A 25,459-nucleotide genomic window follows, 5' to 3' on the forward strand; every position below is an offset into this window, starting at 1 on the left:
CAATTTCTTTGCTCAAAACTAACGTGAAGTAATTGATTGTTCATAATTGGTTGAACTTGTTGGAGAGTAGGCACTTTTTATCTGCTTTAATGATATGAAAATGGAAATATTTGCTGTTCCTGTGAATAAACGCTTAAAATATAACACTTTTAAAATGTTAAGGACGTTTAATTATCTTAAAGACGTTCTTTAAACGGTTAAAGAGCTTGTGCAGGTACTTACTTGATTTACTTATGCTAGCCACACATACACAATTACAGCAATCAAACTGTTGCTGCAGTAATTTGAAGTATTATATATCTTTTGACTATGTATGGGAAGTGTTGCGCCTCTTAAATCAGAGGTTTCTTTGTTTTCAGAGGCGGGGGAGAGAATCAGTGGTTATATTGGGGAGTGGGTAGGTACAAAAGACTGGGGTTGGGGCTTAGAGCTACATCTAAACACCTTAAATCCTTTATGCTCTCAAGAACTGCTAGTTTATACAAAATTCCATTACTCAATGTTGACTATTGTAATATCTTTTATTAGTTTCATTTTAGTTACTGAATAATTCATACTGAATACTATACCATAAGATGAATACTTAATGTATTACAAGTAATAAGATTCATTTTTCTTTCAGCTGGGACATTATAGGGTTAACTACAAGATAAATGAATCTTATTACAAGTAATAAGATTAATTTTTCTTTTAGCTGGGACATTATAGGGTTAACTACAAGATTTTTTTTTTTACCCAAATATCTTTCTGGAGACTTGTTATACATTTTTATTTATTTAAACTGCAGAAAGAAATATACTGCATACATCCATCTAATGTGAAAACCTGGGGACAGTTGACAGATCCTGCTGTAGTAAAATCACACAAATGGTAAGGGAATAGAAAATGGGGTGGGATTTTTATATGTGAAATATAACTTTTGCTCTTTTTTCTTGATTTTTGCTAAGAGATGAGACATTCACAGACAGCCCAGTAAAACACTGTGGTCAAGTAAATCTCTCTTCACCAAACTACAGTTCATCTAGTCCCATGTATATATTTAGACACCAACACAACCAAGACAAATCTTATACAAAATAGCCTGTATTGTAAGGGGAAAAAATAAAGAAGGTTTAATGTTAAATTAACAGATAAGATCACTCAAATGACGTCATGAATGTGTCACCTCAAACAAATCAATACATAAAAGTGAAACACGTTTCATTTGTACAGAGCCATGTATTTACATGTTTATAGCTTACAGTCATATAACAATACAGAATATTAGAATCAAATATGAATAGATGTCTCACTGGCAGATTTAACACTCTAGTACGTTTAACTAAAAGGTAGTTCTGTAGCTTAACAAAGGTAGCTCTAGTTTAACAGCTGACTAACTCAGTCACATCTGGGGGAGGGCTGAGAATCCTGTGCGCATGAGCTCATGAGCTGAGAGAGAGAGAGAGAGAGAGAGAGAGAGAGAGAGAGAGAGAGAAAGGAAACTTTCGCCCAACTTCAGCTGAACTAGACTGGAGCTGAAACACAGAAGGCAGGACTGGAAGCACTCAACAAGACCAAAAATCATGATATTACACCTAGCAGCCCTTTTGTGTAAGTTTATTCAACTTTACATTTAATGCTTTAATGGCTTGTTTTACTTACAGATGCTTTTCAGGATGTTTTAGTCACGCGAACACATGCATGTTTCCAGATGTTCAGCTGCTGGCTCTTGTTAGAAAGAATTTTCAGAGGCGACTTTATACTCTTTTAGACTGAAATCCTTTAACCAGTTATAGGTCTGAAGATCTTATTGTCTTCTAATCCTATATAAGAAAAAGAATTGGTTTGTCTGCTTTGGCAGAAGCTGTGTTTAATAGTACTATGTGCAAAATAAATACATATAATAAATACAATTTTTAAAGTTCATGTTTTTACTCTGTGACGTGGGGGAAATACAGACAAAAGTTGCATTTGTATTTAATAAATCCCAGTTTTTGGGTTTTTTCCCCCCATAATGTTTATGCTATGTATTTAATTAATTTAGTTAAAATAAATTTATTTTTACAGTGAGCCTATTTATAAATAAAGCACTATTTATACAATGATGGAATCATTGTAAATCATAATTATAAATGAACACCATAAAATACAGAATTTAGGAAGTTTATTATAATTGATGGTACAATCCTCTGTAAAGATACATGTGTAGAAATGTCATTGTTTGTACATTGCACTTAAATCTGTGTAACCATGTGTATGTGGTACTATAGTATTTTTTCCTCGTTTGATGTTAAAATTCTTTTATGATCAATTCTTATTAAGATTGAAAAAGTTTTGGTTTATGTTTTAATTGTAAATAATACAATATTGACACATAACTTGAGAGGAATTTCTTGATACAGGTTTAGGGGCACGGTCGTTAGCTCAGCTGCCTGAGCGTGGGGATGTGTGCACAGAGGGAAGCTGTTACCCCGCCACAGGAGACTTGCTAATCGGCAGAGCCCATCAGCTCTCAGCCACCTCCACCTGTGGCCTGGAGAAAACCGAACCTTTCTGCATCGTCAGTCACCTTCAGGTAGGTTGAGTATTTGCCTTTATGAGTCTGAAAGTCGTTAAAATCTTCAAAAAACAAGTATATGTTATACATGTAGTTCTTTTTAGGACTTTTCCTACACAAATGATGTATTAGTTCATTCTTTAAGGACATAAGATGAATTGCTTTGTATCTCCTTCAGAGAGTTGTTCTGGATTTGAGACTATCAGAGAGCTGATTTGATCAAAGAAAGTACTTTATATGCAACTTCTTATAGGCTTTAATCTTTCATGTTTGTACTAGTCATTACTTCATGTTGATGCTCTTGGGACATACCCTTTGTTGCATGAAAGTCAACATTTTATAGAATTTGGCTCTAGTTTAAAATCTGGTATGTCTAGACTCCATCCTCACAGCCTCCAACAAAGTAAAACAAACAACAATATTGAAACTCATTTAATTAAAATAATGTTGAAGTAAAGCAGAAAAGCCTACAAGAATTTTAATTCATGCTGAAAATAATCAGCTACATTGCTACGGTTATCTGTTGTGCTCATTTTCCGGCTCTGAGACAGCAAGAGTTTAGATGAATTGTAGGCATTCCATGATAAAGCAATGAATAGGGCCTTAGAGTTGTTTCTCTCATGAGGTTTTCTAAATGTGGTGTGTGTGCAAAAGCCATTGACATTTTGGAACCTTTCCCCCTCACCAACTGTAGGAAGAGAAGAAATGCTTTGTGTGCGATTCTAGGGAGTCCTACAATGATGCCGGACATACAACCAGCCACAGAATCGAAAATGTGGTGACCACGTTTGCTCCTAACCGACTTAAGACTTGGTGGCAGTCAGAAAATGGTGAGTTTATATGCACAACTATTGACCAAAACCTCATAGTCGCTGTCTTTTGTAATACATAGGAATATGTCTTTAAATTTATTATTAAATGATTCCAGGTTTTATCTTAAAGATGGCTGCTATAGTTATTAGAGAGTTCTTGCTTTTAATTAAGAAGGAAAGGGCTTTCGTTCTCATGGGAAAAAGCGACACTGCAAAAGAGGTCTTGTTAAAGGGAACACCTCTCAGGATAGCCCCCTGTAATCATACCATTGATGGGAGTTACAGCTTCAAAGCAGGCACCTAATAGCTGACTAGTTAAAATGGCGAACTCTGGAATGACAGCTTTTTACCCCATAGGAATTATATCCCGCAAGCGTTGGAAAGCAGTTGAATATAATCTGTTGACTAGCATATGTTATGAACAGAAAACAATGAAGTTCACAATTAAATGTGCTGTATTGTGTGGTTGTATTTCCTGTGCCCTTTGGTACATTTCATCTGCCAATACTTATTACTAAAATGGTTACATGGGGGGGTAGGGGTGGATTCATGGGAAAGACGGAATGTGAAATGCAGACAAAAAGGAAGAAAGGGACACAACTGCAACCAGAGAGGCCTGTGAATATAAGGGGGGGAAGAGGAGAGCTTAAGGTGGGTTAATGTAGGCGAGAGAGAGAGGAAACTGTTCTACACCACAGCTGGATACATGGGCCTGGGAATCATAGAAATGCACAAAGACATACATCTTAATGATACATTCTCTATCCGTCTAAGATCCGTGTGGCATATTTCCAATGCAAGCAGATGTTCACAGCTGTTACTGTAGATCTGTACTGTGACTGTATATGGACTTTTTCCATAATGTACAAGCTGCAGATGTTACCATGACTTTTTATTCTTTCTTGAAGCTTCATACTTAAGCCAAAGTTGTGCTTTGTAATGTAATATAAAAAGAATTTTATATATTTTCCTCATGTATTTTATTTTTTTATTCCTTTGAATTTTTTTTTCTTTGAACAAATTTAATGTGAAGCATTATCCATTTTTAAACAGTTTCTTTCTTTTTAATTTTCTCATCTCTGTTTTCAGGCATGGAGAATGTGACTATCCAACTAAACCTGGAAGCAGAGTTCCACTTCACCCATCTCATCATGACCTTCAAGGTAATTGTGATTATAGTCTGAGGGACATGGTCTAGTGATGACAGGTGTGTGTGTGTGTGTGTGTGTGAGAGAGAGAGTGTGGGAGTGTGTGTGTGTATGTATGTGTGAGTGTGTGTGTGTGCATTGAGAATCCACATAATCATTGCTTGTGGGGGAGGTGATGGTAGATCAGTGTGAGAGCTGTAGGAGGTCTGGAGAAGCTCCAGCTATGCTTGTGACTTTAGACGACTGGAATGTTGCTGATAAATCTTCCTCTTCAACAATTACTTTTTATTTCTAAAATCTATCAAACCATGTCCTTAATCCAGTAAATTCTTATCATGAGATAAAATCTCTATGTGCAACTTTATTTTTTATAATACATACCGGTTTTTGGTGAGCTATAGTGGTGTTTTTTATACATACTTCCTCTATTTCAAGCCCCATGATATGAAATGGTACATATGGTGAGCCTCAGTTTCCACCACAGCCTTTGAGGAACAAACATTTTCTGGAATGCTCCAGAACAAGAAGTTCCTTCATAAGTTGGTTTGAATTTGCAGTGGAGATGTCTTCACCATTGATAAAAAACAAAGAAAAGATAACAAGTAACATGGCACTGGAAATGTCTAAATTCTAAAGTTGCCTACTTCTTAGTAGAATCTAAAATTTATGGTGGAACCGCAAAAGTTTCCTAATATCACGTTCCTGAAAATCATTCCACGATCCAAAAAAAGTGCCTGTAGTTGCTCAAGTTCCTTGTTATCATATTGTTAGCACTAGGGTCACTAAAGGTCTAGATTCTCAAAGTGATTTTATTCCTGCTGTCTGTTTTCGTTAACATGAGGATAAAAAGAATCCAAAATGAATGATTTACAAAATTAAGAAACAGGAATGCACTGCTGATCCTGGCAAAACTAAACAAAGTAACTGGCAAGAGTTTATTTCCTACATGTTAAAGCTTAGGTGTTACAGTATTAGATGCATTTTTTCCTATCTCATTGGAAAGTGTCATTACATATCGTATCTTACATTTTAGCTCTTGGAGGAGCATTGAATTAATTATCTCATAATTTACCAACAGAACATTCTTGTGAATCTGTTTTAAATGTTTTTATGGTACTTTTTTTTATCCAGACCTTCCGGCCAGCTGCTATGGTAATCGAGCGCTCATCTGACTTTGGAAAGACATGGCAGGTGTATCGTTACTTTGCCTATGACTGCGAGTCCTCTTTTCCATTGGTCTCTCGTGGCCCCATGAAGAAGGTGGATGATGTAATTTGCGACACTCGCTATTCTGATATTGAACCATCTACAGAGGGAGAGGTGAGCCATGGTGTTTGCTATATACATATTAAAACTTAGTGTACTTAACTGGTACTGAAATGTTCCTGTCATCATAAAATTTGTGTGTATTCATCTAGGCCATCTTTCGAGTATTGGACCCAGCTTTCAGGATTGAAGATCCTTACAGCCCAAGGATCCAAAGTAAGAGCTTTATTTACAGCTTTTGGGAAGGTGTAATAATGACAAATATATGGATACACTGCACAGATAAGAAATATATACCTCCTTTGCACATGTAGCATGTTGTCTCTGTTTTTAGATATGCTGAAGATTACTAACCTGAGAGTGAAGTTTACTAAGCTGCACACACTGGGGGATAATCTGCTGGACTCACGTATCGAGATCAAGGAGAAGTACTACTATGCCATTTATGACATGGTGGTGAGGGGCAACTGTTTCTGCTATGGCCACGCTTCTGAGTGTGCTCCTGTCGATGGAGCTGGAGAGGTGGTGGAAGGAATGGTAGGTACCTAGTGCACAAAAGGGACTTGAAGGGGTAGCTGTAATCATTATAGGGCGTGTGGTTTAGGAAAACGATCATTACATACTTTTGATCTGTTTATCGTACTGTTTCTATTGTTGAACATCTAAAAAACAAGGCAGTTCCTGTTATCCCTTACATTATAGCAGATACAAATGACTTCTACTACATCATTAGCATTTTTTTCCATTAACTTAAATTTAATAAGAAAAATGTAGCTTGTCATTTTAAACATAAACACCACAGAGCCTTTCATCCTGAAGTCTTGTGAATATTGTCAGTTTTGCTGGAAAACCTTTGCTCTGGGTGTTGCAGAGCACTGAGACTGGAATCTCCTTCCAAAAATGTTATCTCAATATTTCTTCACAGTAAGCAACACCTGAACTATCAGATTAGAGACATTAATGCCCCTTTTCCACCGAGGCAGTTCGAGTGCTGGTTCGGAGCCAGAGCCTAATTTAGAACCAGTTCTTTCTTTTTCGACAGCCAAAGCACCGGCTCTGAACCAGGAAAAGTGGTTCTTAAGTAGCACCAAAACGTTGCTGGTCTAGACTTAAGAACCGCTTGTGTCCGGGACTGTGGGCGGAGCTACTGTTAGTGCATTTGATAATGTACCTTAAGTATACTAATGTTTAATACACTTTTACTTTACCGCGATATGATACATTATCAGAACACATGATAGTATGTAGCTACATGCTAAGGCTAACTTTTTTCTGTGTTAATGATAAAATAACGTTATGTACTTTCTCGATTACAACCTCCGTTTATACAAATTACATGGAGCTGCACGTACACGTTTTTTTCGCCGCGTTAATGTAGGTTCACAAAGCCATGAGCATTAACAGTAAAGCAACATCCGCCATTGTTGATGTGTTTGTGTTTGCCGCTGCTGCGCTAAAGTTGCTGGCACACGTGACACGTATAAAGTGACGTCACACTCGGCTCTTGATGCTCTCTAGCCGGTGGAAAGGCAAACCGGTTCTTAGAAGGTTCACCAGTGGAACCAACTTTGAACCAGCACCAGTGCTAGCTCTGAACCAGCACCTGGTTCTTTCCGGTGGAAAAGAGGCATAAGAGTGCTGTGGTGATACAAGGCTTGATATTGCACATGGAGTTTTGCTGAAGGTTGAAGAAAAGCTCGTTCTAGGAAGGGGATTTTTGTGCTGGAGGGTGTTTAGTCAGCAGAAACTGATTATTTTTTCAAGATTTTCTAAGATAATGTTTTTCATTGTTTTTCATAATAGTTTTTCATTGAAGAGAATCAACCGAACAAGGTTATAGAAAATGTGTTACCAAGTTCTAAAGCTGTTGCTTAAGAATCAGATAAGAATCAAAACATGCAATGTGAATAATTTTAATGGGGAAATTTTTTCAGGGTGAAAAGTCACGCTCCGGTAAACATATACTTTACTTCATGCTGATTTCTGTGCAACGATGTTTGTGTTTGAGTGAGTGTTTATGCGTATGAAAGGAGCATCCTGTTTAGTTTCCTTTCCACACAGTTTTCTTTCTGTCTGACAGAAATGTTATCATTCCCAAAAAGAAATCCATCCTGATTCATCATGATAACACGACAGGATCTCACTGATCTCACAGACATCTTTTCTACAAATGATACAGTCCAATGTGATCTTGCGTAGTATGTGTGTGTGTGTGTGTGTGTGTGTGTGTGTGTGTGTGTGAGAGAGAGAGAGAGAGAGAGAGAGAGAGAGAGAGAGAGAGAGAGAGACTGTAGCTAGAGCTGGCATTTGTTAATGGATTCCAGATGCATCAAGTATAAACATTTTCTGCTCAGCTCATTCTGAGTAGCTGCATCTTTGCCATAGTTCCTTTTGACTGAAGTCTTTTTTCTGTTATGTTAAACTGGTAATTAATCAGAGCCATGGTGAAAAATCTGGTACTTGTTTTTATTCATTTAGCATACAGGGATATCATTTTATAAGTAACCAAATGGGTTACTTTTCCTGTAGGTCCATGGCCACTGTATGTGTAACCACAACACCATGGGGTTGAACTGTGAGCTCTGTCAGGACTTCTACCATGACCTGCCATGGAGGCCTGCAGAGGGGCGAAACACCAATGCATGCAAGAGTAAGACGCTTACTAGATCAATTACATAAATACAATGCTGTGAATCAGTATAGCTATCTCAGCTTGAAACTCTTTTTTGTACACTGATAATGTCAGTAAATTCTAAGATATTAACAAATAGTAACAGTAACAAATAGAAGATTGGATGTTAATGTTATTTGACAAATTCTTGCTTTTCACCTATTTTTCACAATTCCACAGTTACTGAACATTAAAATGTTATAAACCAAGCTACTAATAAAATCCATCATCACCTATAGATGAACTAAATATAATGCATGAGAATGATAAAGAAAACATTTTCAAGTATTGTGAAAAAGTATTCTATATTGAATTCATTTCCCTACAGAATGCAACTGCAATCTCCACAGTACCTCATGTCATTTTGACATGGCTGTGTACAAGGCGTCAGGCAACGTCAGTGGAGGAGTGTGTGATGACTGCCAGCACAACACAATGGGCCATCAGTGCGAGCAGTGCAAGCCCTTCTTCTACCAGCATCCTGAGAGGGACGTTCGTGACCCTAACATCTGCAACCGTGCGTTATTCTTCCTGTTATCACACTTTGCTCACTCATTATTTTGTCTCTTCCTTTCTACCGTCATCTGTTTCTCAGTGTTTCTGTCTGGGCTAGATTATTTTGAAAAGTATGTCTGGCTAGTTCTTTGAACCTCTCTGTCTCTCTCTGATGGGAAAGAGCATGGGGAGGGAAACACCTGGTCTTTGAAGTGGTGCTAGTCAACACAGAACTAAGTATTAAGCTTAAGTTTCCCATTTAATTTTGTGTGATGTCTGATGCTTATGCTAATCTCTCAGACCACACATGACTAAATTGTTCCAAAGACCTGAGTGATTTCTCATATTTAATGATTAAATTTTCTTTTTTTTTTTTTTTTACTGTAGGTTGTTAAATAACATCCTAATGTTACCTTGAGGCTTCTTGTTGTTTGGATAAATAATTTGTTGTATATAGATTTATAATATTAATCTATATACTAATATTGATCTATAATATTAATGATTTGATTGTTGTTAAATGTCTCTCTGTAGCCTGTGACTGTGATCCCATTGGATCCCTGAATGGAGGCGTCTGTGATGCGCTGACAGATGTTTCTCTTGGACTGATCGCGGGACAATGTCGTTGTAAGGACAACGTGGAGGGCGAACGATGTGACCAGTGCAAACAAGGCTATTATGACCTCAGTGACGATCCTCTGGGATGTAAAGGTACATGTGTAGACATTTCAGTTTATTGCTTTACAGTCAAGGAGATCATTTGCATTTGAATAGTAATCATTAAGAAATCATGTCGTCTGTTTTGCATTTTCTAGCTTGCACATGTAATCCTCTGGGTACAATCCCTGGTGGAAGCCCTTGTGACACGATTTCTGGGAACTGCTACTGTAAGCGCTTAGTTATGGGCAGAAACTGTGACCAGTGCTTGGTAGGTTGACCTTTATTTCAAACATGCATTCCCTGTGTTGATCTGGTCGATTTAGTCATGAAACTGGTATGATTTTAGTACTGTTTTACGTCTGAAATTCAGTGAACTTTAGTTTCCTACTCTAGACAGGCCTTCATTTTAAGTGTTTATTCACTAACTAAAAGATTTAAAGGCAAACACAGGCCACCTCACAGTGGAATGCTTATCTTTTCATCTCGGGAGGTCTGACAAACATCTTGTTGTTTAGAGCGTGTGTTAACTAGCTGTTCTCTTCACAGCCTCAGCACTGGGGGCTCAGCAATGATATGGACGGCTGCAGGCCATGCGATTGTGACGCTGGAGGTGCTCTCAATAATGAGTGAGTATGACATGCAACTCCTAGCTGATTGGATACAAAGATTATCTTTCAAGATCTATGTTGAACTCGCATTAATTGTGCTTGTGATCTAAAACATGGCATTACAGGAACATGATAACTACTCGTGCTGAATCTAATCTAATTATTTTAAGCCATTTAAAGTATGCAGTACTAAGTGTAAAAGTCCAGTACATATAGCACATAAAATAAAATATTGTACATCCACTTTTATTTACATGGCTATTTCATATTCAGAATTAATTACAAGTTCTCCTTTATTTTGTCAAATGGTCACCTTTAGCAATAAGAAGTTTGCTGACGAGTGTCATGTTGAAATTTGTGTGTTCCTCAGTTGTTCTCCAGAGACAGGGTATTGTCAGTGTCGGGAGCACATGTCAGGCAGACGCTGTGACCAGGTGGAGTCCGGGTTTTACTTCATTGCTCTGGATCATTACGTTTATGAAGCAGAAGATGCTAAGTTTGGACCTGTAAGTACCCTGTCTTATAGCTGTTAAAATGGTTTCTAAATGTTTCCTTGGCCATGTACTAGAAATCACTCTGGGGTGTGGTAGCCTAGTGGTTAAGGTGTTGGATAACCAATTGGAAGGTTGTGCGATCGAATCCAAAGTTCACCAAGCTACCACTGCTGGGCCCCTACGTAAGGCCCAGAACAGTTCAACAGCTCAGTTATATAAAATGAGATAAAATGTAAGTCGCTCTGGATAAGGGTGTCTGCTAAATGCTGGAAATATAAAAAATGTACATGCTCTTTCTCCAGGGTGTTACAGTTGTGCAGAGACCATATCCTCAGGACCGCAATCCAACCTGGACTGGCATTGGGTTTGTGAATGTTCCAGAAGGAGCTTATCTGGAGTTCAGCATTGACAACATCCCTTTTTCCATGGAATATGACATTCTTATTCGATATGAACCCCAGGTTGGTTCCAGTATGCATCTGCACTGTTTTTTGTAGTATAAAGTTCTAAAGTGTTGTTCACTATATATTTAGCAAATAGACAAAGTGACAATGTGTTATTCTTAGCTCAGCTTGACTATATTTCCGGGTTATGTTATATTGTATGAACTTTCATTCTTCCTACCATTGTGTATTTGTCTGTGTAGCTTCCAGAGCAGTGGGAGGAAGTACTAATGACTGTCATCAGGCCTCATGTCATCACGGCTGATAGCCGCTGTGCCAACACTATGCCAGATGATGACAACCAAATGGTGTCCCTTCATCCTGGCTCCAGGTGTGTATGTAAAACAGACCAGGAAGTTATGACTCACATGTTCAGACCATTTGTGTCTTTTTACCTGTTCTTTGGTGCATCATTTAAATTAAAAGATGTTAAGGTGCTTTTTATTCTAATAATTAAATCAATTCTGTGAAATTTTTATATTTTGTAAATAATTTGTTGGATCACATTGTCTTCTCAGATATGTGGTGTTACCCAGACCGGTGTGTTTTGAGGAAGGGTTTAACTACACAGTGCGTCTGAGTCTTCCTCGCTACTCTACCAGCAGTGACATCCAGTCCCCATACACACTCATTGACTCAGTATGTTTGCTCTTGAAATATCTAAACTGAATATAAAATGATTCCCACATTACATTATATAAGCCATATTGTTTGTAACATATGGTATCAAAAATTGGCTCTAAATCACCAGACATTTATTACCAAGCCGGTTCTTAGTTTTGATCTGTTTTGTATTTTTTTTCAGCTTGTGTTGATGCCACACTGTAAGAATCTGGATATGTTCTCTGGTTCTGGATCAGAGGGTGGTGATCTGGTGACCAACAGTGCATGGGACACATTCCAGCGCTACCGCTGCTTGGAGAACAGCCGGTCCGTGGTGAAGACCCCCATGCCTGACGTCTGCAAAAACTTCATCTTCAGTGTGTCTGCTTTACTGCACGAGGGAGCTAAAGGTAATGTTTGGCCCAGGAATATGGTCACGTCTTCTCAACACCTTCTCAAGGTTTCTCAAGGTTCATGGGGCATGTCAGTCATTTGTCTTTATTTGTTCTACTTGTTAACTCATCCCTGGTTGCTGCTGCTATCTTTGCATGTCATAGCTTGTGTGTGTGCCTCAAGCCTGATTACAGGGCTTTACTTGCTTCCTGAGCCAACTTTCCCAGCAGTGTACGTCGTATTTGCTGTCAAATAAAGTCTTCTGGTCAGGAAACAGCATTCATTACTGTTATTACAAGTTTGAATTTACCTTGAAGCTATCTACTAACCACAGAGATGCATGGAAAAGGAAATACAACTGGAAATGCATGTTTTATAGTAAATTACATATTGTTTGGCAAGGGCATAGGTCTGACCATAGTTTAAAGAATAATTAGTCTATATTTTTGTATGCAATATAGTGAAATAACATCCCTGCGTTCTCTATCTTTGCTAAACATTTGGTCTTAAATGTACAGTAGGGATGTAAAATGGTTTCTGACAGCCAGAGCTTCACCTATGACCCATTTGTACTCATTGTAGAATGGGCTGTCTGACATTTTATAGGCTTGTGTGCTGTAGTGTTTGCTTTCTTAATTATGCCTACACATTAAATGGGCCTGCATCGCACTTCTAAATCACTCCAACATGCTCCAGCATGCAATACAAACAAGAGAATGGACACTACAGAGCTTTCTTCTGTTCTCAAATGTCCTCCTATCCTGAGGAATGCACCAAGTGCTATTAAGTCTTCCTCATTGTGATATGGTCTTTCTTCTCTTGTCAAGATGACAAATTGTGGTATGCATAACATGTCAAGTAAGAAAGCACCTTTTCATCAAGTTACAACGACAGGGTCTCTCAAGTGGAACCACATTTATAATTTCAGATTTCGTATTTGATAAAGTGTGGTACTGCATTCCTCTATTTAATCTTGACATCATAGTCACAATTTATGCAGACTTTGCAAAAATTATATGAACTTCTACCCAAATGTAATAGTGAAAAACTTTACTGTTTTTTTACTGGAAAAATCCTATCTTATGTTAAATCACTCTAAATTGCTGCTTAATTTAAACAAGCATGTTGCATGGTATCCTGTGATCAAGAGTGATTTCTCACACCCTGTGCCTAGGGATTGACATCAGCTTCACTGCATCCCAACCAGGATTAAGCATTTACTGAAAATAAATGAATGAATGGAATATTAAATCTTTTTCTTTCTCACCCTCACAGCTTGCGCTTGTGACCCTCAGGGTTCTCTTAGTACAGTGTGTGATTCCAATGGTGGCCAGTGCCAATGCCGGCCCAACGTTGTGGGCAGAAACTGTGACAAGTGTGCCCCGTCTACTTTCCTCTTTGGACCACAGGGCTGCAGACGTGAGTTTCAGTTTTTATTTGCCTACAGAATTTTATTCTCTTCTCTAATAATAACAATAGCTGATATGAGGTAAATGTATTTCTTTTCTCCAGCATGTGAGTGCGATCCACAGGGTTCAGTGCATTCATTCTGCCATGAGGCCACCGGTCAGTGTGAATGTATTCCCGGAGCTTATGGGCGTCAGTGTGATCGTTGTCTCCCAGGACACTGGGGCTTTCCCAACTGCCGGCCTTGTACTTGTAACGGTCATGCGGAGCAGTGTGACCCCCAAACTGGGCAGTGCTTAGATTGTAGAGACCACACCACTGGACACAGCTGTGAGAGGTTAGTCTCACATTTTGTAGTGATTCTGTGTAATTTTTCCTTAATTGAAAAATAGCACGAAGTTTATTACATTTATTTACCATCAATAAAGTTTATACATTCATCATATGGAGCCCACCAGGAAACAACTCAGCAGTCAAATGTTCAAGCTGTAAATTCTACATGGTTGACCTAGAATACATGCATTATAAAATATACTTAATGCAAAATCAAGCTGATCTTGTAATATAAACCTGCTGATAAATCTTGCCTGTTTTTCAGATGTTTGCATGGTTATTATGGTGACCCTGTCCTGGGATCTGGAGAGCATTGCCGTCCCTGTATGTGTCCAGATGGCCCTGAGAGCAGCCGACAGTTTGCTGGGGCATGTTATAAGAGCCATGACTTACAACAAGTGTATTGTGTATGCAACCAGGGCTATAAAGGTAATCAACAGCAAGTTAATAAAAAAAAGTCTTATAACTCACCTTGGTGCTTGGGTCTTTCCAAAGCTTTATGTTTTGGCACAGCATTTTTGCAGTTTATAAGTGATTCTTTAAATATTATCGTACGGTCTCTCATTTGCTACATATAGGTGCAAGGTGTGATGAGTGTGCACCAGGCTACTACGGAAACCCTCATGAGGATGGTGGAGAATGTCGTCCTTGTCAGTGCAGTAACAACATTGACATGATGGACCCAGGATCATGTGACGCCCGCTCAGGCACCTGCCTCAAATGTCTGTATCACACAGAGGGCGAGAGCTGTAGTTACTGCAAGCTGGGTTATTATGGTGATGCTCTTACTCAGGATTGCAGACGTAAGCACTAGGATATTTTAACATTTTTCTAATTTTGGTATATTTTGCATACACAGATTGTTTTTATTTCATCTCCTCAGTGAATTATTATTTGCTGCTCCACAGGGTGTGTGTGTAACTATTTGGGCACTAGGCAGGAAAACTGCCCCTCTGTCGGTGAATGCCACTGTGACCAGAACAACGGACAGTGCCAGTGCCTGCCCAATGTAGTTGGACAGAACTGTGATTTGTGTGCCCCAGACACTTGGAACATGGCCAGCGGTCGAGGCTGTGAAGCCTGTGACTGTGACCCTAATCACTCGTCCAGCTCAGCCTGCAATGAGGTGATGTCCCTTTCATATAATATCTAACCACTAGGTTTGAGTATACACTATGCAATGTGCTATAACTGGTCATATTTATGTAGTATATGATTTCATCATATACTACATAAATATGACCAGTTATAGCACATTGCATATTTATGTAGTCCTCATGGTTTGTCAACGTGTTTTATAATTTTGTATAAAGAAGTATGCTTTTTTTTAACTTCATTCTAGATAAGTGGCCAGTGTATGTGTAAGCCTGGATTTGGAGGAAGAACATGCAGGGAGTGCAGAGAGCTGTTCTGGGGTAACCCTGAAGTCAAATGTCATGGTAAGCAGAGAACCATCATTTTCATTTGTATGGAATTTTCTCATGACACTAGAAAGACGGGGCAAAATTAGATTTATTTAATACTGAGAGGGGGGGCACGGTGGCTTAGTGGTTAGCACGTTTGCCTCACACCTCCAGGGTCGGGGTTCGATTCCCGCCTCCGCCTTGTGTGTGTGGAGTTTGCATGTTCTCCCCGTGCCTCGGGGGTTTCCTCCGGGTACTCCGGTTTCCTCCCCCGGTCCAAAGACATGCATGGTAGGTTGATTGGCATCTCTGGAAAATTGTCCGTAGTGTGTGAATGAGTGTGTGTGCCCTGCGATGGGTTGGCACTCCGTCCAGGGTGTATCCTGCCTTGATGCCCGATGACGCCTGAGATAGGCACAGGCTCCCCGTGACCCGAGGTAGTTCGGATAAGCGGTAGAAGATGAATGAATGAATGAATGAATGAATGAATAATACTGAGAGATGCTATCATACAATATGTCCTTTTAAGAACATTGACTGCATTCAGAAAAGAAGTGACTTTTGATAAGACTTTGTTAAAAAAAAAACTAAAACTCTATAAAAAACTATATATAGTATATCATGAAACTGTCTTCAATAACTTAAAATATGATATTTTGACTATACTCTTTACACCTACAGTTAAACTGTACTGATATGCACTAAGTGTAAACCTGATGATTTGTCTAGTTAGCTGTTCCGCTTCAAACCTAGATAAGGCTATAAAATTAAGCATATCTAATACCAGTGTATAAAGACTAACAGCAGTGTTTCAAAGTTTTACTGCGTTAGCTTCAAATGTGCTTTGCCATGCTGAGCTGTGGGCCTCCTAATATCCTCTCCACTTCTACAACAAAGTATCTTTGTTCCAGTCAGCTTTCCATTTAGGGACCATGGGTGGGTAACCAAGTTTTGTCCCTGAAAGTGGTGGAGTGGACTAGACTAGACTAGATCTTAAACTTGAAGTCTTGTCAAATATGATCCATTGAAGAACAGATGGAGATACTGAATGAAGAAGTGATTGGTGAATAAGTCTATGGATCATACATTAATTTTGCTTTGAAAAGTTATTAGAATATGTGTAAGCTAACTTTACATTTAAAGTAGCTTCAAATATCGTGTCAAGTAAGCCAAATGATTTCCACTGTTTCTGGAACATCTGCGTAAACACCTGCCCCCAGTGTTAATATTCATAAATATTCATAAACATTTCAGTCATCTCTACACAGTATGGGATCCTGCCTCTTCCTTGGTTATTGTTCTTTTTCTCAAGCCAAGAATGAGTAGCTCATCACAGGAAACAGGGCTCTAGCGAGGCAGGGTTTGTGGTTTCTTCCAGTTTGCTCAGAGAAGCCCTACTCTTCCCCTTTCCCCCTCCTGTCTGCAGTTGTTTTGTGAGCCCAGCATAGCAGGAAGCCCCCTCCTACCCTATGTTTCTCTAAGATCTAGTTACCTCCTGAGTGTCTCTGTGTGTTGATTTAACCTCACAATGCCTCAATCCCTATCAGCAGAGGAATGAGGACTTTCCCTGATTGGATCATAGTGTGTGCTTTTTGAGTGACTGTAGTAATGATAATTAATAGATAGTGTGTGTTCAATAAATTGAATTCTTTGTTTACTAAATCAAATGCATCTATGTATTGCAATAGAGTAGTGAGACTTTTACTCATTAGGCATCATTGCCTTGTAACGGAGTCATGAAAGACCTTAAACACACCTTACAGAGGTTTTAGAAGATAAATCACAACAGAAACTCTGAGTATCTGTTTGAGGAATGTCAGCCATGTGTGTTTGTTTTATCTTGACCCAAAAGTCTTGTTCCACCATTCTGTTGTAATAAATGTATTATCATGCAAGTGGAAAACATATTTGTTGAATTAAGGATTTCTTTAGTCTCAGGCAACTAGTCAAAAACTTGTAGTGAACTGAAGTTTGTGATGATTTTACATGTTGTCTGTAACGGATAGACACCTGACAGTAATGACATTGTTTAAAAAGGATTTTCCCTCATTTAAATATTCATACCTTGATATTTATATTCAAGGTATGTCACACAAAAAGTTGCAGACAGTTTTTCATCTCCAGGGGTCACATTCATTGAATATTTCAACAAGTTGTGCCTCTCGGCATTGCCAGAGGCCTTTTCTACAATAGTAGGATTAACCTCTGTGCTAAGCCCCCACTTCCACACAGCCTTTTGTTCAAATTAGGGCCCTAAGGTGATGAAGTCCTTTCTGGGAGAATGTATATATGTGTGTGAAGCACTTCAGGTTGGAATGCTATTCAAGAAGATTAAGACTGGTGGACTGAAGCTGTGTGGGGGATGTGAATAGAAACACCTTTCTGTTCAGAGGATTCTGTCTTTGTGTGTGTTGGGGGTTGAGAGGCTGTGCAAATGACGCCAGTTTAAAGTAATCCTAGTGGTATGTTTGCCTAGTGTCTAGCATCTTTTTTTGTGTGTTAGTTAGGCCCTTTTGTCTTTCAACACCCTGTGACCACTGTGCTCATGTGTTACAATGCACAGTCTTTCACACCAGTATTTACCTTATTCATCTCCTTCCCACAACACTTCCTCCCTCGTTTCAGCCTCTTCACGAATGACCGCTAGTGTAGACACAGACTAATGCAATCAGCTATGATGAAGTATGTCTGTGAACCCAGAGGCTCTTACTGTACCTAATCTGTACCTATAAAAAATAAACAAAGCTCAAGTCACTATACAGCACTATAGATGAAATGCCAGAAATATCAAGCTGTGATATGTAAATCTCATGAGATCTCAGTCACATAAATTCTATGTAACACTTTACTTCAGTCATAAAGCAACTTGGTACCTAACTAAGCACTTCTGGACATAAAAACACTTTTATAAAGGCTTATTCTAACAACTGAAAAAACACCTAGGCTGTGAGATTTTCTTCGTAGCTCAGTGACTTTAACTAATTTAATGTCTAAATCAACAATTATTTAAAACTTTAGATAAGGAAAAATTTCTACAAGTAATGTCATTGTTATAATGTTTGACAAAAATTGTTCCATTAACACAGAGAAAATATACATAACTGCCATACGTATTTATTAAAATCTTATTAAATTTTGTATATTATATATTAGAACATTAGATTTGACGTTCACTTTACTTAAGACCCTGTTACGTAAATTCATCACTTCTGATCAGAGATACACTGAGCTACAAGTGTGTGTCACTTTACTCTGATGTTATATCATCTTGAAAATTATATCATCATGAAAATGGGCAAAGCAGACTTTATAAATGTTTGTCGTGAAGTGATTATATAGGCTTACACCTTAAACAAGTCTAACAAAATGGTATTGAGCTTGTGTGATGTTTGTCAATGTTTTCTTATGTCTAAGTATTTGTGTGTGGTTTCAGCATGTGACTGTGACCCCAGAGGAATTGCTGAGCAGCAGTGTAACAAAGCCACGGGTCATTGTGTGTGCGTGGAGGGTGTGTCGGGCCCCCGTTGTGACACTTGTGCTCGGGGATATTTTGGTGAATTCCCACACTGTGAACGCTGCCACCAGTGCTTCGCTGAATGGGATGTGATCATAGGAGACCTCACTAACCAGACACACCGACTTGTGCAGAAAGTTAACATTGTTAAATCCAATGGCATCACGGGGCCCTACCAGGACACCATCAACAACATGGAGAGGAGTGCCAATTCCATTCGTGAGCTTCTGGCCCAGAACCCCGCCACTCAACCGCTCACTGAGATCCAGAGCCTGCTGGAGCAAGCTACGTAGGTTGCAACCCAAATGGTGTCCAAGCCACATTGGGTTTTATTTAAAGAGTTGAATGTGGTGTCAGATATTTCTGAAGCCATACAGTTCACTTGTTACCACTATTAACTATTTTCAACATTTTCTGGTTGCTTTAGAGACAATTTTATCATGTAATTTATTGTTCATGTTAGGCCAAATCCTAAATAGCTCTCACAGAATTTGCTGATTACATCAGGTATAATATAATGGTGTTGTATGGAATATATAGTTGTTTATCAGTGGTGGAAAGAGTACTGAAAAATCATACTCAAGTAAAAGTACTACTACTTCCCAAAACATGTAGTGTGAGTAGAGTAAAAGTACCCGTCCTAAATACTACTCAAAGTACGAGTAAAAAGTAGCCCATTTAAAAGTACTCAAGAGTAGTGAGTAGTGAGTATTATGCTGTATGAATGTTATTACACCTTAGACCATGCAAATTAAAAATATCGCTTACGGCATCATTCTCTTTTATGGATGTTGCAGCAAAAAAAATACAAAAAATATAAAATTATATTTATAGTTTTATTTTCACCTGCTAGCACTGAAAGAGCAACCAAAATTAGAGGAAGAACTCTTGAATGCTGATATTTCAACTGGTTTAGCAGGCAAAGGTGACATGACATAATGACACAATTGCCCTTCTTTGCCTTCACTGCATAAAACTCCTTCAGGTGTGGCCAAGGATTCAGAAGTTCTGTATTTGAGGGGTTGCACACTGAATCACTCACCACGCTTCCTCCCTCCTCCTCCATGATTAAACTAAATTAGCGCCAACACCAGGTGTCTTGAAGTCTGTCTGATGCAAGTTTTCTATGCACAATTTGATTGGACGGGAATCAGGCGACTGATTATTCTCCTTAACCAATCACTGTTCACAGGAAAAAATAAACATGGTAGCGACGGCAGGTTGAAGGAAAATAGCGCAGTAAAAGTAGCGATACAGCCCTAAAAATGTACTCAAGTAAAAGTACACTGTTTTTAAACTACTTAATAAAGTACAATTCCTAAGAAAAACTACTCAATTACAGTAGCGAGAGTATTTTGTAATTCATTACTTTACACCACTGTTGTTTATACACCCATGAAAAAATATTTGAAATTCAGCCATAGAAAATGTTTTGAAATCTGAAAATGTCTAAAAACCTTTGTGTTTTTACAATTTTTTTTTTTTTTTTTTTACATGCTTTTGACAGGCTTGTATCAGTCCGTCTGTCTTGTGTTCAGTAGTCCAGCTGTGAGGTTGATTTGCACAATTAGACACATTACATATTTTATTCTATTTTTACACCAAATAAATGAAGTTGGATTGATTCAGATTAGAAACTACACATTTCCATACTGCACTAATTGCTGCTAATGAACTTCTCTCTGAAATGAAAATAACAGTCATTTGTGCTGGTTCATGACTCGAATTTAATATTGAAATATTGTAATATTTACACATTTTTGACACTTTTTCAAATCTAGATCCTTGATGGCTGATATGAACGAGAAGTTGAATCAGACAGAGGATCTGTTTTCCCAGATCTCTGACAACAGCACAGACACAAAGGTGGAAACGCTCAGCGAAGAAGCTCAGAAACTGCAGCGCACTGTCAAAGAACTGCAAGCCCAAGTTGAGTTCATGAAGAATTCAGATGTTCGAGGTGAGCAACACTGCATCTCTTAAAGATTTCGATTCTTAGTGATACTGCTTAAAATGTTTTATAATGCATTTTTTTTTAATGTGTGTTGTATGGATTGGCCAACGTTTTAGGAGCAATAGACAGTGTGAAGAAATACATGCAGGAGTCTGAAGCAGCAGAGGCTCGTGTGAACGCCTCCATTAGTGATCCAGAGAGCCCATTGGAGCAATCAGCCTCACTGCGTAATTACACAGAGTCCACGATGAATGAGACTAAAGAAGAGTTTCAGAGGAAGCATGACGAGCAAACCAAGGCACTGGACAATCTGGCTGGCCAGCTCGAGACCCTGGACCTTTCTGAACTCAGCGAGAAGGTGAGTATATCATTTTGTATTAAGCAAAGACAGTTTAATGAGTCCATGTATTATGCATGTTTGAATATATAAAGAGCAACACATAATGGGCCATGATGTTTGAGTCAACCTCCAGAAGTGGATTATTTTCCAATAACAGGGCAGGGCACGTTGCATTTTATAAATGTTTGATGTAGTTTAACGTAAAACGTTCTCTTGTATATCTTGAGGCTACATGGCAAAGACAAATAATGTCCATTTTTATGTTACAGAGAAACCTCTGTCCTGAAGACTTTGGCAGAAAACCTAGTGATTGTTACAAAGCGCTGACATTCATGACTCCTATAAATCTTTAATACATTTCAGAGACACGAAGCTTCAAACACAAAGCTTGTTGATACTATATATTTTTTCTAGTCGTATTTTAGTAAAGATCTTTAATAGAGCATTAACTGAGAGCATAAGGATGTCTGATATGTAAGCATAGTTAGTATAATCAGGTGTCCTGTAAGTGTTTTTAACGAATTATAATTAAATGACCATAACCGCGTTATTAATAATTAATACAAGATCACACAACCTGTATAGCGATTGACCATATTCTGATTTGCTCCTAGACTTGTGGCAGCCGTGCTGGCTCAGAGGCCTGTGCTGACTCTCCGTGTGGAGGTCTGGGTTGTGTGGATGCTGAAGGAAACAGGAAGTGCGGGGGTGAGGGATGTAATGGTCTCACCACATTGGCCCATAATGCCTGGCAAAAAGCCAAGGATTTTGACCAGGATATTGCCAGTGCCATGGAGGAGGTGGACAAGCTTTCCAAGATGGTGACTAAAGCACTCGTCATTTCTAAAAGCATTCACATCATTTACAAAAAAGCAGTTCACGTAATCTTATAACTGACCTGTTGCTTTGTATTCAAGGTGTCTGAAGCAAAAGTAAAAGCAGATGAGGCCAAGCTGAATGCTCAAGAGGTGCTGCACAAGACGAACAAGACCAAGCAGCGTGTGGATGACAGCAACGAGGAGCTCCGCAGACTCATCAAACAGATTCGAGACTTCCTCACCCGTACGCTTGTGACGTCTAAAATTTCTATTTCTATGTGGTCTGCTTCTTTCTGTCACTCTGTGGGGATGTAATAGCTCAGTGGTTAAGATGTTGGACTACTAACCAGAAGGTCATGAGTTTGAAACCCAGATCCACCACTGAGCTCAGGCCCTTGACCCTTAGTTGTAAAATGATTGTCCCTAATCTTATTTCCGCTCATCTTTGTTGTTTTTGATGATATCTACAGAAGAAGGAGCAGATCTGGAGAGCATTGAGGCTGTGGCTAACGAGGTGTTACAGATGCAGATGCCCACCACACCAGCTCAGCTGCAGAACCTAACAGCAGATATTCGGGAGCGTGTGTCCAGCCTGTCGGACGTGGCAGACATCCTCAGCCAGAGTGCTGCTGATATTGAGAGAGCTGAGTCCCTGCTGGAGCAGGCCCGCAAAGCCAGGTCAGAACTTTGTTGCTTGTAGTCTTTCAAAAGATCCATGTTTAACATGTAGCACGAATGCAGTGTACAATATTCTATCACCATCTAGTGTTTTGTTAGCATATTGCGTGCCGCAACATAGAGACACAAACATGAGAAACAGACTACTGCTGACAATTTGCTGAAACCTGTTACTATTTTTAATTTTGTAACCTGTTAGTAAATACAAAGCCTCTGACTTTAACAGGAAAGAGGCTTCTGATGTGAAGAGCACCACTGAGCTGGTACAGGAAGCTCTGGACCAGGCAGAAAAAGCTCAGACAGCTGTGACTGAGGCAATAAAGCAGGCCACTAGTGACATCAAGGGCACACAGGATCTGCTTGTATCTGTAAGTTTACTGCTAGGTAAAGACTACTGAAGAAAATATGGTTTGTGATTGAAATGAAGCCAAATAAGAAGAAGCCAAATAAAATCTATCAGCAAACAAATAACTATTATGACAAACAAACATCCTACAAGGAAATACAGTGAAAAGAATAAAGTTCAAACCTCACATGAAGCTTTATATAGAATTTGCACAGATGTTTGGAAGTTATTTGAAAGATTGAAATGATTAATTATAAGATAAATTTCTGCTATACATGATATGACCAAATGTATGTGGACGCAAACAATCACAATCATATGTGCACGTCCAACATCCCATTCCAAATGCTGTTCCCCTTTGCCGCAGTAACAGCATCCAATCTTCTGGGAAAGCATTCAAAAGACTATTATCCAAAGATGTTCAGTGGAGTTGAGGTCAGGGGTCTGTTCAGGACTTTGAGTTCTTCCCCTCCAACTTTGGCAAACTGTGTCTTCATGAAGCTTGGTAGCGGTATGTGGTAGCTTAAAGGTTAAGGCATTGGTCCACTGATCAGAAGGTTGGAAGTTCAAATCCCAGGTTCACCAAGTGTCGACTGCTGGCCCCTTAACCTTCAGTTGCTCTGTTCTATAAAAGCTTAGATATAAAATGTAAGTCACACTGGATAAGGGCATCTGCCAAATGCTTTTGATTGGGGATGTGGTAGCTTAGTGGTTAAGGCATTCCAGTACCAATCAGAAGGTTGAGAGTTCAAATCCCAGGTCCACCAAGCTGCCACTGCTGAGCCCCTGAGCAAGATCCTCAACCCTCAATTGCTTAGTTGTATAAAGTGTGGTAAGCTCCAATGGCAAATATGGAGTTGGATTTTGGCAGTTACTATTATTAATCATATCTTATTACGGTATATTGTAAGGTGAAAAGCAAGTGTAAAACCTTATTTCCGACATTACATCATTACGGCTATCTGCCACAACTCGAGTCTCTTAGAAAATCAAATTGCGCGATCTTGTAACAGCAAGAGCTGCTACTTACATAGGCATCTGAGTAGTGAAAGAAACGAATCTGATAGCATTAAGGGGACAGATGGGAGTGGGAGTAGATGAGTTATTAACATTAGTAAAGATGTTTAGTTGTTCATGAGAAAGATAAACACATTACATGTCAAATGCGATCTTATATATATGAATGCATATTTGGAATCCACATTACAGTCAAATAAGTGTTTACTGTGAGACATGAATAAATCATAGATGTACGGAAGCTTAGGACTGATCTCCCCCTTTGATTTACAGGTAGAATCAGAGACAGCGGATTCAGAGCTCAAGCTGAGTAATGCTACCCAGAGGCTTCTTCAGCTGGAAAAGGATGTGGCTCTTTTGAAAGAAAAAGCTCTCAACACTTCCACCACTGCTGAAATTACAGAAAGAGATGCAGACAGTGCCAGTGAGATGGCAGAGCAGATCAAAAAGGTGCTTGTATACTTCATCATGTGATATAAAGTGGAAGCTAATGTGGAATAGAATTTACCTGCATTACAGGGAAATGATTGGTAGTATTCTTGAAGCAATAGAATATCAATGGCTTCCTCTTTGTGTGTGTCTAGGGTCTGGACACAGAGCTGAAGGATAAGTATGGTACTGTGGAGAAGCTCATCACTCAAAAGGCTCAGGGTGTAGCAGATGCTAAGAAAAGAGCTGAGATGCTTCAACAGGAAGCCAAAAAGCTGCTGCTGCAAGCTAGTGAAAAACTCCAGCTTCTCAAAGGTATACTGATTTAAGCTCTGTTCAAACATGGGAGCAACAGTTATTTGAGATTTTTCCAAATATTAATATATTTGTGTAGGCTGACGGTTATTTCATTAAAATAAAATGTAATGTAAAAAATATGCTAAAGGAAATAATACTTTATGTAAACAGGAATAGGTATAGGGAAACTGAGAAAGTTTAATAATCTTTAATAATCATTTATTCATGCACAAAAAAAAACGTTTTTAGCCTTTAAGAGAAGTTTCTGAGGCTGTTAATAGTGATTGTGTTTTAATAAAGGAATTTAATATTAACTAATATTAACTTTTTGTGTTTAAATGTATGCACACATTTTACTGCCTTTGTAATTTTATTGACACCCTGTTATAAAAAAAATATATTAACAAAATCATTTGCCAACAGATTTGGAAAAATCCTACGATGAAAACCAGAAGACACTGGAAGACAAAGCCAACCAGCTGGTAGATCTGGAAATGGCTGTGAAAGATTTACTTCAAGAAATTAGCCAGAAAGCCACTTTATACAGCACCTGTCTGTTTTAACAACAAATCCATTAGAACTATGATATTGACAATCATTGATAAATCAAGAAAATATATCAAATGGTCCTGATCAAGGAAAGTGAAATATACTTTAAATTAAATGTATAATGCCAGTATAAAAAAAAGGGAAATTAACGAATGTGAAAACTTTATAGATTCTACTTTTTTTTTGTAGATTTTGTACCAAATTGTGAAAAAACAAAAACCAAATAAACCTCTCATTCAAGCAAT

At 38.6% G+C, this 25,459-nt stretch overlaps 1 protein-coding gene across 1 annotated transcript in view; it reads left to right on the forward strand.

The window, feature by feature from the left end:
- Positions 1–1,454: 1,454 nt before the first annotated feature.
- lamb1a (laminin, beta 1a) overlaps positions 1,455–25,459 on the forward strand; it is a 24,011-nt gene continuing 6 nt past the window's right edge. The window contains exons 1-33 of the mRNA XM_060886555.1: positions 1,455–1,590; positions 2,382–2,554; positions 3,231–3,366; positions 4,438–4,511; positions 5,628–5,816; positions 5,915–5,978; positions 6,097–6,299; positions 8,292–8,412; positions 8,762–8,950; positions 9,463–9,639; positions 9,744–9,856; positions 10,135–10,214; positions 10,567–10,702; positions 10,993–11,151; positions 11,337–11,464; positions 11,652–11,772; positions 11,939–12,146; positions 13,405–13,548; positions 13,642–13,873; positions 14,135–14,298; positions 14,448–14,672; positions 14,778–14,995; positions 15,212–15,308; positions 18,706–19,075; positions 20,568–20,746; positions 20,857–21,098; positions 21,695–21,901; positions 21,998–22,142; positions 22,369–22,576; positions 22,803–22,944; positions 24,213–24,389; positions 24,524–24,683; positions 25,089–25,459. The exon at positions 25,089–25,459 is cut by the window's right edge and continues 6 nt beyond it. Coding sequence (XP_060742538.1) covers positions 1,563–1,590; positions 2,382–2,554; positions 3,231–3,366; positions 4,438–4,511; positions 5,628–5,816; positions 5,915–5,978; positions 6,097–6,299; positions 8,292–8,412; positions 8,762–8,950; positions 9,463–9,639; positions 9,744–9,856; positions 10,135–10,214; positions 10,567–10,702; positions 10,993–11,151; positions 11,337–11,464; positions 11,652–11,772; positions 11,939–12,146; positions 13,405–13,548; positions 13,642–13,873; positions 14,135–14,298; positions 14,448–14,672; positions 14,778–14,995; positions 15,212–15,308; positions 18,706–19,075; positions 20,568–20,746; positions 20,857–21,098; positions 21,695–21,901; positions 21,998–22,142; positions 22,369–22,576; positions 22,803–22,944; positions 24,213–24,389; positions 24,524–24,683; positions 25,089–25,228 — 5,349 coding nt within the window. The 5' untranslated portion in view covers positions 1,455–1,562 and the 3' untranslated portion in view covers positions 25,229–25,459. The remainder of the gene's footprint in view (positions 1,591–2,381; positions 2,555–3,230; positions 3,367–4,437; positions 4,512–5,627; positions 5,817–5,914; positions 5,979–6,096; positions 6,300–8,291; positions 8,413–8,761; positions 8,951–9,462; positions 9,640–9,743; positions 9,857–10,134; positions 10,215–10,566; positions 10,703–10,992; positions 11,152–11,336; positions 11,465–11,651; positions 11,773–11,938; positions 12,147–13,404; positions 13,549–13,641; positions 13,874–14,134; positions 14,299–14,447; positions 14,673–14,777; positions 14,996–15,211; positions 15,309–18,705; positions 19,076–20,567; positions 20,747–20,856; positions 21,099–21,694; positions 21,902–21,997; positions 22,143–22,368; positions 22,577–22,802; positions 22,945–24,212; positions 24,390–24,523; positions 24,684–25,088) is intronic.

This window comes from Tachysurus vachellii, chromosome 14 (genome assembly GCF_030014155.1).
Source record: "Tachysurus vachellii isolate PV-2020 chromosome 14, HZAU_Pvac_v1, whole genome shotgun sequence".
In the NCBI taxonomy this organism is placed as follows: Eukaryota; Metazoa; Chordata; class Actinopteri; order Siluriformes; family Bagridae; genus Tachysurus; species Tachysurus vachellii.